Genomic DNA, 18,743 nt, shown 5'->3' on the forward strand with positions numbered 1-18,743 from the left:
GGCTATAGAAGGACCACGGCTTAGAGTCACTCTTTCGCAAGCAAAAGGACCCAGGTTCAATCCCTGGCATCTCCAGGTAGAGTTCAAAAGGTGTAGGTGATACTGAGTTTGAAAAATGGGGCGGGCTTATGCTGACCATACATCTGGCTTTAGAATCTTTTGAAAGAGGCCTGTCTTTGAAGGACTATTCAGTCCAAGCCTTTTAAATATAAAGAATATAAGAAGAGAGAACAGGGAACTTAGAAGTTGCCCATAAGTAGTAAACAGAAGCTTGGCAGCTTGATCACGTGATCAGACTTTACGCCACAGTGGTGAGATATATTTTATTTTCATTTATAGTAGCAATTTCTTCATGTGTGCCTCTTAGTATACATTAGTATATACAAATCTGTGTCCCTTTTTTCAGAGCCTACTATCATTAGGTTGAGTTAGGGTGCGGGAGAGGGGCCAAGATGGCGACGAAGTAAGACGCGCTTGCCGGAGCTCCCCTTTCCAGTTCATGCTGTAAGTTACTCCGCTCCTATTTTTCTCTGGAAGTTAGCACGATAATGTTTTGATGATAACGCCAGGAACTCACCCTGTGGAAGCTTGCAAAGTCAGCGCCATAAATCTCCTTAATGAGCTTCACTAACAACCTGATTAGCTGTAACTTGGGCAGCCGCCGGCCGCGCTTCCCTGGCCTTCCACCAGCTCTTGCTTGGCCTTTGAAGGACTCTTAGATAACCGAGCCGCTCAAGGGGTTTAGCATGAAGAACCTAAAACGTGGTCGTACCTCTTCTGTGGAAGACCTTTCCTTTAATGCCTCAGAACCTATGTCTAAGGTTTCGAAGCCTACTGGGCTGGATTCACCACCTAAGACCTCAGAGCCTTCTATCTCATCATTGGAGGAGTTTTTCTGCAATCTTGTGCTTCCTTCACCTGTTACCTCCAAGCAGTTAGATTGCCTACATGATCCTGCAATGACTCCAAACAACCTTTTAAACACCTCCAAGCAGGTAGACTGTCCATATGACCCCGCAATGACTTCAAATACTCCCTTGCCAGGAGACAAATCGCTGTTGGATATAACCTCCAGCCCAGATGGCCTCTCTCCCCACCCCGACCCTCATCGTAAATCTTTATGTGATATAGTACAATCAGTGGAGCTGAGGACTTTGCAGAAATATTGCCTGCACTTGGCTGACGAAATAAAGGTGCTATCAGCTTCCATCAATATGTTAGAGGGAAAACTAAATGCCTTCACCAAAACCCCTGCCCCGATTTTGAATCCGCCATTAAATCATCAGGGACCTGATAATCATGAGGCACAGAGCCTAAGTAGGGGGCAGCAGCTAGTAAACCTCCAACTCACCCCTAACAATATATGCTTGAACATCGCTCACTCCTGCTTCCCCTACTATGCCTGGAGAAATTGTAAAGCTGCTGTGATCTCATCGCGAATGTTGACCAGGTCCTACTTGGCCCAGGGTGATCTCCTATCATTAGAATGGCTGCCAGAGACTCCAAAATTTAAGCGCTTGTTGCTCAAGTTTGACTCTCCCAGGCTTCCTGCACTTTTGAGCAAACTTCAAAATCGCCTCAACTGGTATGGAATCTTCCCACAAAGATGCTTCTTTAACAACTGTAGGGGCATTATTGGGAAAATCCCAAACTCAGCAAATTTGGTTAGCCGGCCTACAAGGAGGATTGAGGATTATGACTGGAATTCGCAGCAACGGACCCTTCCTATGAACCCCTCCCTACGATTTACTAGCCGACCATCCCACCTGCTAGAAGGGACTGCCTTAAGGGGTAGAGCTTTGACGAGTCCAGCCTTGGCCATTATAGATGCTCCTAAAGATTGGCAGACACAAGCCCATGTGGACCCCTCTGCAGCGATAACGATCTCCAATCCTCAAAATGGCTGCATTCCTTGTGCTGATACCATGACGATGCAAGAGACACTGGGAGATCCAGTAGCCCTTTGGACAAACACTGAGGCAGTGGCAAGGCTAAACAAGCTACTGGAAGCTAACCGAAAAGGATGTCTTTCTTCTGTCTTACATAGTGCTTTCCCATTAACAAGCCTCGATCCTCAAGGCACGACTCCTGTAACTACAGAGCATACGACAAACGACGAGTCTATGGACTTGTCGGCTAGTAACACCAACTCGTATCAAGATTCTCTCTTACAGCGATCTATAAATTCGCCCCAGCCACTGGCTGCTCCTGTGACATGTGACAACTTGAACCTGAAATGCAAACAATCAAAAATCACTGCCTTTTTTCACCCTACTGCCCCTTCACGCAGCGTGCACCCCCATTTGGATTCTCCAGGATTAACCACGCAAGAGAAATCATGAGGGAAACACAAAGCGGCCTCTTAACACTACTATCATGGAATGTGGCTGGTATTAAATCCAAACTGACAGATTCATCATTTGTTGCCTATATAAATAGCAGCCACATCCTTCTATTCCAAGAGTCATGGGCTTGTGAGGACTTCTATCTAACAGGATACAAGGGCTTCTACCTGAATGCCACGCAGAACTCGTTATCACATGGTAGACCGCAAGGAGGCTTGGCTACTTTTGTTTCCTTAGCCATAAATCTTCAGGCCGAAAAAATCGACATCCAGTCGTCACTCATGCTGATTATAAAGTTGCAAACAGCAGAGGAAACGATAGTAGTGATCAATATCTACTTATGTCCAATTTATAAGAGAAATTTGGTTGATCTGAGATGGCAGGAAATCCAAGTGACATTGGAAACGCTTTTTGATAAATACCCCGAAGCCACTTTTCTGTTGGCGGGAGATTTTAATGGACGCCTGTCACATACTGACCAAATCTTATTCTCTAAATTTAACAAGTACCCTTCTTCGCCTCTTATGACTACAGATCTTTTACCAAGGAAATTCGAAGATAACATAGCCACTTACGCAGGTTTCAAATGCAGGCAAACCTTGCTGGCCCTCAATTTCCTTCTGCTAAATGGGGCAGTCAGCTCGGACTACCCTGCCGAATTCACCTATTGGTCAGGCTCACGTGCATCCACTATTGATTTTGTATGGATATCTCCCGACCTTACCCCCAAAATATCCAGCTTTAAGGTGGCTACAAGATTGGAGAGTGATCACTTCCCTCTAGAAATTTCCTTGACTCTGGCTGACGAACTTGATAGGCACTCCTTTGTGCACCTATCAAATGATCATCTGGAGATAAGACCTACAGCCCTTAAATGGACCTCCAACTCGGCCCAGCAGTTGAACGAACTTCTCTGGTCTGATCAGCTCCAAATAAAAAGGGCTTCCCTTATGCAGGTGGATGAGCCTCTACCAATATATGACGATTTAGTAGAACTTTCTAAAACCAACACTAGCTCGGTCCCCCACAAAGCATGGTAAACAGTTTTTCCACAAAAAATGGTTCGATGAGGAATGCAAAAACTTCAAGAATCATCTGTATAATGAATGGTTGGCATACAGAGCATCAAATGACCCCATGCCAAATAACCGCCTTATCACCCTCAGGAGAAGTTACAAAGCCCTACTAAAGGAAAAGAAGCTTGAGGCAGAAAGAAACAATTGGAACAACCTTTTGATAGCTGCAGAGAATAGAAATCCAGCCTCTTTTTGGCAGTTAATTTCCAGATACCTGGGTAGGCCGCTTGCAAGAATAGAACCCCACATCTCAGCGGACACTTGGGAAAGATACTTCGCCGATCTGTATGCAGCCCATGATGCCTGCGGAGATACGGTGGAGCCGGAAGCACTGCCCGATTGGGACCCAGTTACATGCCCTGAAGTTGAAACCCTCATAGATCGATTTAAAGCAGGCAAGGCCCCCGGTGATGACCTTATATCCATTGATGCCATCAAAACAAATAAAGATTGGTGGATCCCACTTTTAGCAGCACTTTACACGCATATAAACAAAACAGCAAAATTTCCCTCAAGCTGGAGCTCTGCGTTGATTGTATTAATACATAAGAAAGGCCCACGTACAGAGCCGAGCAACTTTAGGCCAATCAGCTTGCTAAATGTCATTGGGAAGATTTACTTGGGGTACCTGTTAAACAAACTATCGAAATGGATGGAGGACGACAATATCATTGCCGATGAACAGGTGGGTTTTCGCCCTGGAAGATCTACCACAGATCAAATATTAACCTTGAATCACCTGGCGGAAAAGTATGCCGGCAAAGCCCCAAAGGTTCTTCATGTGGCTTTTATTGACCTTAAGCAGGCATTTGATCGAATCTCTAGAAAGCAGCTATGGACAAAACTGGCTGCTACAAAGATCGATCGTCGTCTCCTTCATCTGATTATCAGCCTCCATACAAACACCTTTCTGAGAATCAGGCTAGACAATAAAGGCCTAGTCTCCAACCCTGTTACCACCACTAGAGGGGTAAGACAGGGTTGTCTATTGGCCCCAGCATTGTTTAGCTTTTACATTAACTCACTGGTGACTCACATGGCCAATGATGCTTTCCACCCCCCCAAATTAGCAGGCTGATCTCTGAATGTTCTTCTGTATGCGGATGACGCCGCACTTCTTGCCAGATCCCCTATTGGACCGAGGAGAACGTTGCAAGCTCTACATGAATACTGTGATCAGCATGAGCTCCAACCCAACTATGCTAAGACCAAGATCATGGTCTTCTCTGCCCGACCGAGACTCCATCGATGATCGATGAACGGGATCCCCCTAGAGCAGGTTAACTGCTTTAAATATCTGGGACAAGTAATACGGTCAAATAGGTCTTTTCTGGCCCATAGAGACTATATAACAACTAATGCAACTAAAGCAGCCACCCAGATTAGATCTCTATATGCTAAGAATCAGGCTCAATCAGTGAAGATAGCTTTGAGACTCTTTCAAATGAAAGTCCTCCCCCTTCTTTTGGTGGGCATCTCTTTAGGCTCCCGTAGGGATTTTTTGAAACTGGATTCTATCCAAACGCGATTTCTTAGAGCCATCCTTAGGATTCCCCCCTCGGTAGCGGGTGCGGTTATGAGATTAGAGGTCGGCTGGCAAGCTCTACGGTATGTGGCCTTGAAGACGAAGCTCTGGCTATGGTTCAAGCTTTGTTTTAAACCAGTGGGTATTGCCCCCTTGATATTGAGGGACGATTTCCAATCATCGTGGGAAAGGGAGGTCATTAACGAGGTTCAATCCTGCGGATTGTCTCACCTTTACTTTGAGTCTATGACGTACAATCAAGCTAGAGCTGTGATCTCCCGGAGACTGAGTGACATTGCCAGACAAGAGGACATAGCCCAGGTAAAACCAGGGATGTTTCTAGGGGACCAGATTTATCGGACCATACCAGCTCCCTAACAGCTCCCTAACAGCCAACCTAAAAGTTCGAAAGCACCCCCGGGTGCAAGTAGATAAATAGGGACCGCTTACTAGCGGGAAGGTAAACGGCGTTTCCGTGTGCTGCGCTGGCTCGCCAGATGCAGCTTGTCACGCTGGCCATGTGACCCGGAAGTGTCTTCGGACAGCACTGGCCCCCGGCCTCTTAAGCGAGATGGGTGCGCAACCCCAGAGTTGGACACGACTGGCCCGTACGGGCAGGGGTACCTTTACCTTTACCTTTTACCAGCTCCCTACTTTGTAGAAATCCACTATGTGGAATACCGCAGACTTCTTACAGTGGCTAGATTAAATGTCCTTGACTCTGCGATATTGTGGGGAAGGTATAGGGGAGTACCATACGCCCAGAGAACCTGTCATTGTGCCATGGGTGTGGTTGAGTCCACCAAACACATTCTCTTGACTTGCCCTTCTTATGCAGAGCTTAGACAAAATTTTATAGACCCACTCCTATGTCAATTTAGCTTCCTACCCAGAGAAAACCAGGTTTTACACTTGCTGAATAATTTCACTAGAGCTATACCTTCCTTGGTGGCCAAATTTCTTTTTTTAGCTTTTAAGCGTCGCAAGACTATAATTGACTGTATTGATATGGGGCTATCTGTTTAGCCCATTTTAGTGTTGGCTAAGTTCTAAAATCTTCCTGGATGTTTTAACTGTGTATTGACAAATGTACTTTTTTCTGACTGACGGTCGAATAAAAAGGTTGATGAGTTGATACTGAGTTTGATGGATCAGTGGCTCATCTTGGTATAAGGCAGCTTCCCAGATTTCTAATAGGGAGCTGGATCAGATATTGAAGCAGCAGCATAATGTCTTCTGGTAGCCCACCTCCTTCAAAATGTATGGGGCAGTTTTTTGGGGATGCCTCTGGAAAACTGGTGTTGAGAAGCTGGCAGCAAGCTACAGCATCTGCTGTAGAACCTGGGGCCTTGCTCCTGGGTATTGCAGGGTTGTCCCTCCCATCCAGGGCTATGGGCGATTGCTTGGAGATGGTTCCTTCATGCCTGGGTGGGCCACAGGTTCTCCTCCCAATGTTGTTGGACTCCCATTAGCCCCAGCCAGAGTAGCCAGTGGTCAGGGATGATGGGAGTTGTAGTCAAAAATACAACAACTGGAGGGCCACTGGTTCCCTTCACTGCTTCCTGTGGGCTTAGGGACAACTAGCAGACTTTTGAGATGGATTTTTAGTTCTCCGTCCTGGACCCAACACACCCCTCAGTGAAGTGATGAGAAACCTGTGGCCCTAAAATTTACAAATTGAAATCGAATACCTGTTGGAGATGTAAAAAAGAAGTAAGAACAATGTTTCACATGTGGTGGGAATGCCGACCTATTAAACAATTCTGGAATGAAATCTACGAAGAACTCAAAAAGATGTTTAAAATATCTTTCAGTAAAAACCCGGAGGCATTCCTTTTAGGTTTAATTACAAATGATACCCCCGAAAATCAAAGGAAAGTATTCCTTTATGCAACAACAGCTGCCAGGATGCTTATAGCTAAAAACTGGAAAGGCAGAAAAATTCCATCAGTGAAAGATTGGCAAATTAAATTTTGTGAATACATAAATCTGGCAAGACTCACAGCTTACATAAGGGGACAATCGGACCAGAAATTATTAAAAGAATGGGGTTGTGCTAAAGAGTATATGAAAAAACATTGTTCTGGAGTAAGTATATTGGTATGTAATGAATGATGCTTTACAGGGTTAAAAAAAAAGAAAAATGGTGTTAAAAAAAAAAAGTACCAAGGTGGAAGTAATCTAATTAGACACAACAATACAGTAAGAGTAAATTTTTTGAGGTCTTAGAACAAAGGAAGGAAGTCAATTTGTGTTTATGTATGTAACGATATGGTTTTTTTCTGTAGATGTGTGCTTTTTTTAGTTTAGTTTTGTTTCCTTTGCTTCCCCCCCCCTTTTTCTTTTCTGTCCCCCCCCCTATATTTTTCTATATTTTTTCTGGTTTTTTTTGTTTGTATAGTATTATTTTGGATTCAATGTTTGTAATTTTTGTTATGATTCTGCACTGAAATTTTTTAAAAAAAAATTAAAAAAGAGAGAGACACCTGTGGCCCTCTAGACTGCAGCTCCCATCTTTCTTGAGTGTTGGCTCTGCTGGCTGGGACTAATGGGAGTTGGGAGAGCCATGGGTTCCCCTTCCCCATCCTGTGCAACAGCACTGCTTGTTAGAGGGATAACCAGTCATAATAAACTCTACCTGCATCCTCTTTTCAAACCTCATTTTCTTTGCCCCCGTGCCGTAGGAACTTTACAGACCAGCTGCGCAAGATCTCCAAGGATGCAGGGATGCCAATCCAGGGCCAGCCATGTTTCTGCAAATATGCACAAGGTGCAGACAGTGTGGAGCCCATGTTCCGTCACCTTAAGAACACCTATTCGGGGCTCCAGCTTATCATAGTCATCCTGCCAGGGAAGACGCCGGTGTATGGTATGTTTACAGGAAAGGAGGGAGTTGCTAGAAGGGGGGAGGACAAAAGGGAATTTCTGTCCATTGAACCCTTAATAATCCAACACTTCCAGTTGCCAATTTCCCCTTCTTGGACAAGGTTTTTGAGTGGGTGGTTTCAGACCAGATCCGTGTGCTCTTGGAGAAAGCTGATTTTCTAGATCTGTTTTAATTGGGGTTTAGGCCTGATTTTGGCACAGAATCTGCTTTGGTTGCCCTGTGGTTTTTGAAAGAAGGACAGTAAACAAATGTAAATACTATGATGATGATGATGACTACTACTACTACTATATATTTCTTTTTAAAGGACAAACTGTGCCTTTGAATGTAGAAAGTTAGTGCAGCAGGGACGTGAATAGGCTAAACCCCTTTTCTTCAGAAGTTAGATTTCTATGTTAAGTGCTAAAAAGATTTATCCCACACCTTCAAAGTTAGTTGGCTTTTTCTGGGCCAAACAAACAAAATCCCACAATAACAAGCACAAACAAACAAACAAACGGCCTCCAGTAAAAGTAGAAACTTAGGAAAACTTAAAAACTGTAAAAGCTTTTTGAGAGCCTGAGAAGGGACAACAATAAAGTAGGAGCCAGACAAGCCTTCCTCAGGTAGCAATTTCACAGGCAAGGTTGCCACCATTGAAAAGGTACTCTCCATGGCTTTTGCTGACTGCCTTAGTTAAATTGGACATCCATGGGAGTATGGGAGAGGAAGATCCAACCAGTATCTGAGTCTCATACTGTGTAGATAAGCATCACCGCTTTGAACTGAGCCTGGAAGTGGACAAGGAGCCAATTACGTTGTTTCAGAACAGATGTAATAGATCCCACCTCTTGGGGAGAGCTGTGGCTGAGTGGTAGAATGAAAAAGTGCCAGGTTCAACTGCACCATCTCCAGGCACAGTTTGGTGAGATTCCAGTCAGTATAGACAATACTGAGCCAGATGGTTTCACTTGATATAAGGAAGCTTCCTGTGTTCCTAAAGCAAAGTGTACAGGAAGTGGTGAAGAGCTTTCTTTTTCTTGTTCCTGTTGGTTGTGTATCATGTTATGAGAAAGCTTGCAGGGTTTCTCACAGGCATCTGGTTGGCCAATGTGAGAACAGGATGCTGGACCTCATAGGCCTTTGGCTTGATGCCGTAGGGCTGCTCTTCTGTCTCTGTTAGCAATCTGGCAGTTCTGCACTACAGTGGTACCTCGGGTTACATACGCTTCAGGTTATAGACTCTGCTAACCCAGAAATAGTACCTTGGGTTAAGAACTTTGTTTCAGGATGAGAACAGAAATCGTGCCCCGGCGGACCGGTGCAGCGGGAGGCTCCATTAGCTAAAGTGGTGCTTCAGGTTAAGAACAGTTTCAGGTTAAGAATGGACCTCTGTAACGAATTAAGTACTTAACCTGAGGTACCACTGTAGTTGAGTTTCTGGATTGTCTTCAAGATCAGCCCCACATGGAGTTTATTACGGTAATCCAGCCTCTATAGTTACAGATTTTAGGAGCATATTTTCAAGATGAAAAAAAGAAAATTAAGATTTGTGTCATTTGCCCCCCTGCGCTGTCTGTAGTTTGAAGCGATGCAGTGCATGTAGGTCTACAAACCCGCATGCTTTAAAATCAGCTCTGGAATTCTCAGCCTCTCTTAAAGCTATTGCCTTATCCCTCCACATATCAAATGGAAACCTTCCCCAGATATGTTCCTGCTATCCTTTTCAAGGAGAAGCCGCGAGGTGCCTGTTGCTTTAACAAGCTTTGACTCTTCTGTCTGCAGCGGAGGTAAAGCGTGTGGGGGACACGCTCCTGGGGATGGCTACCCAGTGCGTGCAGGTCAAGAATGTTGTGAAGACATCGCCACAGACTCTTTCCAACCTCTGCCTCAAGATCAATGTCAAGCTCGGCGGGATCAACAACATCCTGGTGCCTCACCAGCGGTACGTTTGCCAAGTGGGATGGAGGGGAAGTACCTTCACTTGAACCCCCCACCCCTCGCCCAGTGATGTTGTAGCTCACACAAGCACACCCTGCTACCTGGCATAACTGAGCAAGAACAGGGATGTAAGAAGGCATTGGTTTCCATATTGTCCTGTATTGGTTGCATGCAACGGTTTCTGTTCTGCCATTCATATTCCATCCCAAACTATGCTGTTCATCTCCACATCCACTGTGGTGAAATTACGTAACACACGTAATTTATGTAAGCTACACTGGCATTCCATCGTTCCACCCCATTCATTTCAATGCAAAGTAAACGAGGCACAAAGCAGGGTGGGGTGGGGGACTTAATCGTGTATTGTTTGTGGATGGAAAACAACAACAGCAACAATGAATACTGATCCTATTTACTGGATTGATTTGCACCGGCAATTTCTGTTGCTGCTCTCCACTGCTGAAGCACTAATGGCTAAGGAGGTGACTATGGTTGCAAGATGGGTGCTTTTATGGGTGGACCTTGTCTACCTAGGGAGATCTGTGATACCCTATGGCCCCTGGGATGCTCTCCCAGGGACCACAGGAGTGCAGCCGCAAAATGTCAAACAAAGGAACATATATAATCTGCATCTGAAGAACCTTCCTGTTGAACTGAGAAATTTGATTCTTTGTCCTAGAATGAACTACACATAGTAAGTGGAATTATGTATCTGCTCATTTTTTGCCCTGTTCAAAATTTCCAATTTCCCCAGTGCAAAATTTCTGCTATTTACCCAGTGCTTTGCATTCGCATTTTTTAATTTAAAAAATCTGGATTGTAAACCAAGTTTACAGTCCAGATTTTTTAAAAAATGAAAAATTACTAAAGAACCATAACTCTTACAATTAAGCAGTAAAAAAAGGGTCACCTGAAATGTTTCATGGTTTAAACATTTAGCCAGTTATACAACTATACTGAATACTTTATGAGAGCTTTTTTATCAGATTTCTCATCGTTTTTGTCTCCAGCTGTTACTTTGTTGTTTTTTTTAAAAATGAATAGTGCAGTGGAAAATTGCCAGTGTGGGGGCCTGATGAACACACTTTCAGGAGGAGTTCTTTGGGACTTGGCTTGGAATTTCAGGGAGACGGGGGAAGATAAAAGCATGTAACTCTGATTATATTGCTTGTCAGTAACTTGCTCTAACAGAAGGAAGTAACTTGCTTTAATTTAGCTACAAAACGTTGGACAGCTAGCTTTTGTAGAAGGGTGTTCCCTAAAAAAAAAATCTCTGGTTGTATTTGGTACTAAATCTTCTACTCAATCTTGTTCCCAGGTCTGCTGTCTTTCAGCAGCCAGTCATATTCCTTGGAGCTGATGTGACTCATCCCCCAGCAGGTGATGGAAAGAAGCCTTCTATAACAGCTGTAAGTTTTACCTCTCAAATGTTGTGGTGTGTAATAGGCTGGCTCGGCCCCAGACCATCAGGAAGGGAAGAGCCATAGTTCAAAGATAGAACACATGCTTTGTGTGCAGAAAGTCCCAGTTTCAGTCTCCAGGGAATTCTGGGAATGTCTCCTGCCTGAAACCCGGGAAAACCATTGCCAATCGGTGTAGGCAATACTGAGCTAGATGGACCATAGCTTTGGTTCGGTATAAGACATTGTTCTGTGTGCCTGTCTGGAGCACTCGGCCACCACCTCAGTTGTGCACCAACCTGCTCATTCAGGATGGAGTTCAGTGAGAGGCTCACATAGGTACATTTGCCTTGTGTCCATGTAGCCTAGCACAGATGTCTAGGGAGTTGCCTCTTAAGTCCCCTAGCGTAGGGAGAGGCAGTGTTGTCTTCAGCCTGTTCTCTCCCATTTGTCTTCACCAGTTGACAGTCCTTCACTTTCATCAGGATTGCTACCCACACCCAAGCCTGATAGAAATAAAACAGGGTGAAGTTCTTAATAATAATAACAATTCTCAGTTTCAGTGGCATGCAAGTTTCACACTTTTGCTCTTTATTGGCTGCAGGTGGTGGGCAGTATGGATGCCCACCCAAGCCGTTACTGTGCCACCGTGCGGGTTCAGCGGCCCCGGCAGGAGATCATAGAGGACCTGTCGTACATGGTGAGAGAGCTCCTCATCCAGTTTTACAAGTCCACTCGCTTCAAACCCACCCGCATAATCTTCTACCGTGATGGAGTGCCGGAGGGACAGCTTCCACAGGTGAGGGGGCCTCTTTTCCTCAGTAGTACCAGCAGGAATGGATCCTGTGCAGGAAGCTTCGGTTCACATTAGGCGGAAAGGACAGAGGTTTGCAGTAGGTACAGGTTAGGAATTGCCCAGTTTAAGGTGAGCTTCAGCAGTAGATAAGTTCTGTTGAATTTGATTAATTGGATTTTTGTAAACCGCTTTAAGATTTTTTACAATCAAGTGGTGTATAAATTTTATGAAATAAATAAAGGTCCATTTAGTCTAGGTCTGGGGGACCTGTGGCCCTGAAGATGATGGTGATTATGATTTTGTTGACAGCCATAACTTCCACCATCCCAATGGTATTGGTGGCTGGGGTTGATGGAAACTGGAGCCCAACAACATCTAAAGGGCCCCAAATTTCCCAGGCCTGGCTTATGGAGGACCCAGAGGCAGGGCACAAGGGCAACAGCTACTGATTTTCAGGAGTAAACGTTTCAGGAGGGTCCATTTAGGTATTAATAGCTGTTGATAGGCCTCTCTCTCTTTGTATTTTTGCCTCCTCCCCCTTTAAAGCCACCTTAAGCCTGTAGATGTGCCTACAACTTGGGGCAGCCAGTTCCGTAAATTAACCATACATTTGTCTTACAAAGTGCTTTATCTTTTGTTGAGTTGTGCTATATTCACTTCCAGTCCATTTTACTGGGTGAAAATGTTTTCAATTAGCTGTAATCATGCCTTAGAATAAGGTGGCCTCAATCCTTTTTTTAAATTAAAAAAAGACTCTTCATATGATCAAGCAAAAAATAATAATAAAATAAATGGCTCAATGAATAGATGATCTTTCTAGAAACAGAAGGGGGGGCAGTATGGTGTTTTCTTTGTCCTTCTACCTTTTAAAGCATTATGGCTGCTTTTCTCTTAGATCCTTCATTATGAGCTCCTGGCCATCCGTGACGCCTGCATCAAATTGGAGAAGGACTACCAGCCAGGCATTACTTACATTGTTGTGCAGAAACGACACCACACTCGCCTCTTCTGTGCAGATAAGAATGAGAGGGTGAGGATCAGTGATGGGGCATGCTTCAAATTAGGTTTTTTGGTTGTGTAAACACAGATCAGCGAGGCTAACGAGTGGCAATTGTGGGATTGCTGATAGCATTAATAAAGCCTGAGAGGTTTAAGATACGAAGCTAATTTAATTATTCTCTTTTATTTTGTTTGGCACAGCAGTTCCCTAACTAACTTGCTTGAGATCCCTAAAGGATAGTGGAGGCATCCCAGGCAATTGCTTTTTCTTAGCATTGCTTAACATTTGTCTTAGCATCTTGCTTAAACATCCCAGACAATTTCTCTTGCTAACAGCGTTTATGCTTTTGTTTCCTTTGTAATAAACTCTGCAGATCGGTAAAAGTGGGAACATTCCAGCAGGAACAACAGTGGATACAAACATCACTCATCCATTTGAGTTTGACTTCTACCTGTGTAGTCATGCTGGCATTCAGGTACTGTGTATTAATCACCTTTTTTATTTAAGGAGAGGAGGTGATTTAGATAATAGCCAGAATCCCAGAGTATACTTCAGTTTTCCTACCCCTATAATCCCTGTTCTCTTTTTGTGGAGGGAGGCAATAGCAAGGAAGGAGCTGGTGAATGGGCACCAGCTTATTGTGGCTACCTGAAGCAGAGGTTCTATGGGGGCTGTAGATCTGGGGAAGGAGCAGCAGTTGGCTCAGTTGACCACGAGGAAAGATAAAACAAAGGGACCAAGTTGAGACGGTGGCCTCTGGGTTTTGTGGGTCACCATAGTGGTGGTTGGAATTTACCTAGAGGTTCTTGAATGCACAAAGCACTTCATATTAGCTCAGTAATGCATACGTCAGCCTGGTAAGATGTTGATATTACTATATCCATAATGCCAGTGGGGATTGGAAGCTGGGGGAGGTCTTGTCTAAGGCCACCTAGCACAGGGTTGGCAAACCCATGGACCAGATTGCATGCGCATTGGCTGGTTTGGCATGCAGCCTTTGTACTGAAAAGGTTAGCCACTACCCCTGTAGATGGACCATCTTTCCACTGCACTTAGGAAGTTATCATCATTCCTCCCTGTGTACCCTACTGATTCCAGTTCTTCTTCCCATCCAGGGTACAAGCAGACCTTCCCATTATTACGTTCTTTGGGATGACAACCGGTTTACAGCGGATGAGCTTCAGATTCTCACCTACCAGCTTTGCCACACTTACGTACGCTGCACTCGCTCAGTCTCTATCCCAGCACCAGCATACTATGCCCGCTTGGTGGCATTTCGGGCGCGATATCACCTTGTGGACAAAGAGCATGACAGGTGAGCAGCTAGGTGTCTGTACATGTAGTACCTCTACTTGTTTGTTTCCATCCGTGGAGCAGGATAGACTCGGGCAGTTACGTGGCTCCACGGTAACTTGTTTTCCTTCACCATCATCACTGAGCGGTGGAAGCCCAATGACACCTGGGTTTGAATGTGTGTCTTCAGTTCTGAAGGAACAGATTTGTATGTCAGGTACATCCCATTTGTAGAGTCCCTGATGGGTTGATTGTCGCATTATACCACCAATAGGCATGGTGCTTTACGGAGCACAAGAGGGCAGGTCGCTGCTCGAAGGGGTTGCCATCTGAAAAACAACTGAAGGAGGGGAGGGGAAGTGGGAGGCAGAAGAGGGAAACAAGGGAAGGGTATGTGATTGTTTCAGTTACAGATACCTAGGGTTATATGCATTGCTAGTTCTTCGCAGAGTAGATCCATAGAAATTAATGGGCCTGAGCTAGTCCTGTGTATTAATTTCATGGATCCACTCTTGAGTAGAACTAGCACTGGATAGGGTCCTTAGGCTTTGTTGAGAAAAGGGCAGGGTTGATGAATCTGTGGGCCTGCTAGAGTTGCCGTCATTATTGGGTACAGGTGGTGGGCAGCATAGATTCCCCCCTCTTCCCCAAGTCGATTCTGTGCCACGGTGTGTTGGTAGCCAGCCTGGCCAATGATCAGGGATGGTGGGCTTTGTACTGCAGAGAATTTGGAGGGGTACTGATTAGCCAACCCAAGATAACAGAAATGGCATTATACACCCCTGTTTTTACTGTGCGAACCAGTGAGGCGTACGGCCTGAGAGAACTGAGGACCAGTCAAGAGACCTGGAAGGCCGCATTTGGCTACCTGTCCTGTGGTTCCATACTTCTGTCTTAAAACATAATATTATTGAAAAATAAATCTATTACATTGTAACTTAACTTGTCAAAAAAGGCACTCAAAGGCTTTGCAGTCAGCCAGTTGCTGGAAGCTTAATTGTTAAAGAGGTGGTGCAGAATGGGGTGGACTCTAGAGAGCTCAGTCCCAGGTAGAACATCTCACAGATGTTCACTGTTGAGATCCTTGAAGGTTCTTCCTTGTCCGGCAGCAGCACCAATGATCAGTGATGACCACTAGAGAAGATTCTGCAGATCAGGCTGAGCTGACCGGAGGTCAGAGTTTGGTCTTTAGTTTCTAGGTGCAAATAATTTATTTGCCCCAGAGAAGGGTTATAGTACACCTGGCAAGTCTTTTCTGTGCAGCGATACTTTATACTTATTTTTGGCTATGTCTGGATATTTGTGATATTGTAACACGAGTGGCGCCGTGGTCTAAACCACAGAGCCTAGGGCTTGCTGATCAGAAGGTTGGCAGTTCGAATCCCCGCGACGGGATGAGCTCCCGTTCGGTCCCAGCTCCTGCCCACCTAGCAGTTTGAAAGCACGTCAAAGTGCAAGTAGATAAATAGGTACTGCTCTGGCGGGAAGGTAAACTGCATTTCCGTGCCCTGCTCTGGTTCACTAGAAGCGGATTAGTTATTCTGGCCCGGAACTGTCTGCGGACAAACACTGGCTCTCTCAGCCAGTAAAGCGAGATGAGCGCCGCAACCCCAGAGTCGTCCGCAACTGGACCTAACGGTCAGGGGTACCTTTACCTTTACCTAAGACAGTTTTCTGCTAGGGCAATACTGATTTGCTTGCAGGCTTCTTACCTGGAATGGAAGCAATTCATAAGTAGTGGTTTTATATGCTGACAACTAATGCTTTGTTCTCTTTCCCCTCGCACCCTGTTTCTTTCACTTTCAGCGGAGAAGGCAGTCACATATCTGGCCAGAGTAATGGTCGAGACCCTCAGGCCCTCGCCAAGGCCGTACAAGTTCATCAGGACACTTTACGTACCATGTACTTTGCTTGAAAGTATAACTTTTTTTACCTCACTCCAGAAAGCTTTCAGATTTGTAGGAGCCATAATTTAAAAAGAGGAAGCATTGGGAGCACCTTGCGGGCATCCAATGAGAAATCACTGCAGGGCGCAGATGGCGTTGGAGGCAGGAAACCAGCATCCTCTGGAATGAATGCAGGAGAGCCACTTAACCGGATGAACACACCTTTGTAGTCTTTGTTTTTCAGGCTTTCTAGTTACCTGACCAAACACACTAAGTATTTAAACCAAGGAAGAGATCTGACTTCCTGTTAAGAAAAAAAACAAAACGGTTTTCATTATTGGGATGGAGGGGGGGGACACACACGCAATATTAGACTTTCTCGACTGTGAAATAACTGTTTTGGTTCTCCAATGCCAAATCAAACGCTGGTAAGATTTTTGTTGGTTATTGTTTGGGATGGGTGGGGGAAATGGGATTTGTAGAGCCTTAAAACAGATGACTAGATTTATAAAAACTAATATTTTAGGATACAAGATGCTTTAATTGGTGAAGAAAAAGAAAAAGCCAGTAGTTTATAGATTAATTTTAACACTCTTACCCTTCCCTATGAAGAAATTTTCTCCCCTTTATATATAATAATAATAATAAATAATAATAATTACGTAAGGCACCCCCAGCACTTACCACAATGCCGAAAAGGAAACTTGTCTTCCGCCTGTTTAAAAGTGGGATAGCTGCTGCCCTTTTAATGCAACAGTCACAAACTCAACTGTGGGCGAGTGCCTTACTGCAATGCTGCAAAATGTTGATGTTCGTTCACCTTTCAAAGGAAAAGCAAAGCAAACCAAGGATACTCTTGTCTCGGTGGTGGTCCAAAAAATCTCCATCTTGAAGGTATTAGGAGTTCTTTTTTTAACGTTCACAAAGCTTTCAGTTTCATGTTAGCCTCACAGCCTCACGATGGGTTAAAATTCTGTGCACTTTTAACATGACATATGAATTTGGAGAGCTGCTGATAAAACCTGTTTTTGTTCTTTTGTTTTTATTTGATGTTGATTTTATTGTTCCTGATGTATTTCTTGAGTGGATTCTTTTTTTTAAAAAAAAATTTAATTTAAAAACTACATTTCTAACAAACGGGGTTTTGCAAGAGGAAGAATGTTTTTGCCTGCCCCATGAGCACAAACGAGAAACTCCATTATCAATTGATGTCCTGACTTTTTTTTTATATGCCGATGAAATTTTTTATTACCAAGTGTTATTTTTATACGGTGCCAAGTTTTATTGCCAAAACTTACTCAAATCACTTATATATTCTCAGCGTTTACATCACAATATTCCCCCAGCAGCCCCCTCATACTTTGGAGTTTTCCTATAGCTTATGTGGTGGGTTGCGTTATGAGATTTTTGTTTGCTTTGGCAGCATGTGTACTAAAATGCAAGTGATAGAGATTAGCGAGAGGCTGGCTGCTTTTCCATTAATCGAGGTGCAATCCACAAAGTCTTTATTTTTCTTTCCTAAAGTTTCATTCTATTTTTCCTTTATAGTTTTAGAATAGTTTTAGGTCCAGCATGTTCTCAAAACTGCCCTGATGGTTTCTGCTGCTTTTAATTATTGCCATCCTCATGCAAATAAACAAAACCCCACTTGGCTTTTCCTTGGATCAGAACAACAACATGCACTTTGCTATCTATGTAGACATAGTTCCTATTCACAAGACAAATCTATACTGTCCCACCATGATGTTGAATTTCAAACGTCCTACAAGAAGCTACTTGTGCTTTCAAGGCTGGAGGTTCTCTGGCATATTCTGTTACGGACACAATCTTGCCATTTTAGTACAAAAGCAGGCATGTGGTGAGAGAAGGAAATGTCACCTATCCTCAAGCCACATTGCCTCTTCAGATTATTACCTTAAACTGCCAAAACCATTTTTTTAAAAAGGAAGGTTGAACCTGTGCAGCTATGCCACTCTCTTTGTAGGCACACCCTGTTAAAGCATATGCTTTGCAGCTTGTGAGGCAATACTGATTTTACCACTCAAGCTTTGAGTGTCAAGTCAGGTATCCCATCCTTTTTATTTTCACTCCTCCATCCCATCCCCTTCTCTCTCTCCAAATGCTATTTTTGGGGCAGAATGTTAACCCATCAAAATGCTATGCAAAAAAACAACAACAACGTGCCATAGAATGGAGCACTGTTGTGTTTTACATTACTTGGGCATTATGGCTCATACTCTTTAGCCAGGTCCCAAAGAACTGCTGTAGGAATGCTCCAACATTGCTTGTGTGCAGCTGCTGAGATTTCTGACCTTGAGCATCAGATCTCCACTTCATATCACAACTGGCTTTTAGCCCTTCCCCAGGTTCCAGAATGGTTCACCTGCTTCACTTGGGAAGGTGTGTGCCTGCTTACTGGTTTTTGAAGCACAAGTCCAATGCACTATTGGCTGCACACAGTGAGTTATGCAGTTCTTTGGATCTTTGACTCTTCTCTCTTTCCCCGCTGGTTTCCTTTTCCCTCTCACTCAGCTGCTTTGTATCCCGCAAGGCTGGGAATTGCTTTGCTTTGGGCAGAGTCCGGTCAGCAAAAGCATCCGTCTGGAAAAGCTGAT

The 18,743-nt window shown here is 44.3% G+C and overlaps 1 protein-coding gene across 2 annotated transcripts in view; it reads left to right on the forward strand.

Annotated features, from left to right (window-relative positions):
- LOC128418806 (protein argonaute-1) overlaps positions 1–18,307 on the forward strand; it is a 50,199-nt gene extending 31,892 nt beyond the window's left edge. For both annotated transcript variants that reach the window (XM_053398856.1, XM_053398857.1), the window contains 8 exons: positions 7,631–7,815; positions 9,598–9,757; positions 11,072–11,162; positions 11,758–11,952; positions 12,845–12,979; positions 13,323–13,424; positions 14,065–14,264; positions 16,049–18,307. In XM_053398856.1, the coding sequence (XP_053254831.1) occupies positions 7,631–7,815; positions 9,598–9,757; positions 11,072–11,162; positions 11,758–11,952; positions 12,845–12,979; positions 13,323–13,424; positions 14,065–14,264; positions 16,049–16,157 (1,177 nt within the window). In that variant the 3' untranslated portion in view covers positions 16,158–18,307. The remainder of the gene's footprint in view (positions 1–7,630; positions 7,816–9,597; positions 9,758–11,071; positions 11,163–11,757; positions 11,953–12,844; positions 12,980–13,322; positions 13,425–14,064; positions 14,265–16,048) is intronic.
- Positions 18,308–18,743: the final 436 nt, after the last annotated feature.

This window comes from Podarcis raffonei, chromosome 8 (genome assembly GCF_027172205.1).
Source record: "Podarcis raffonei isolate rPodRaf1 chromosome 8, rPodRaf1.pri, whole genome shotgun sequence".
Classification (NCBI taxonomy): Eukaryota; Metazoa; Chordata; class Lepidosauria; order Squamata; family Lacertidae; genus Podarcis; species Podarcis raffonei.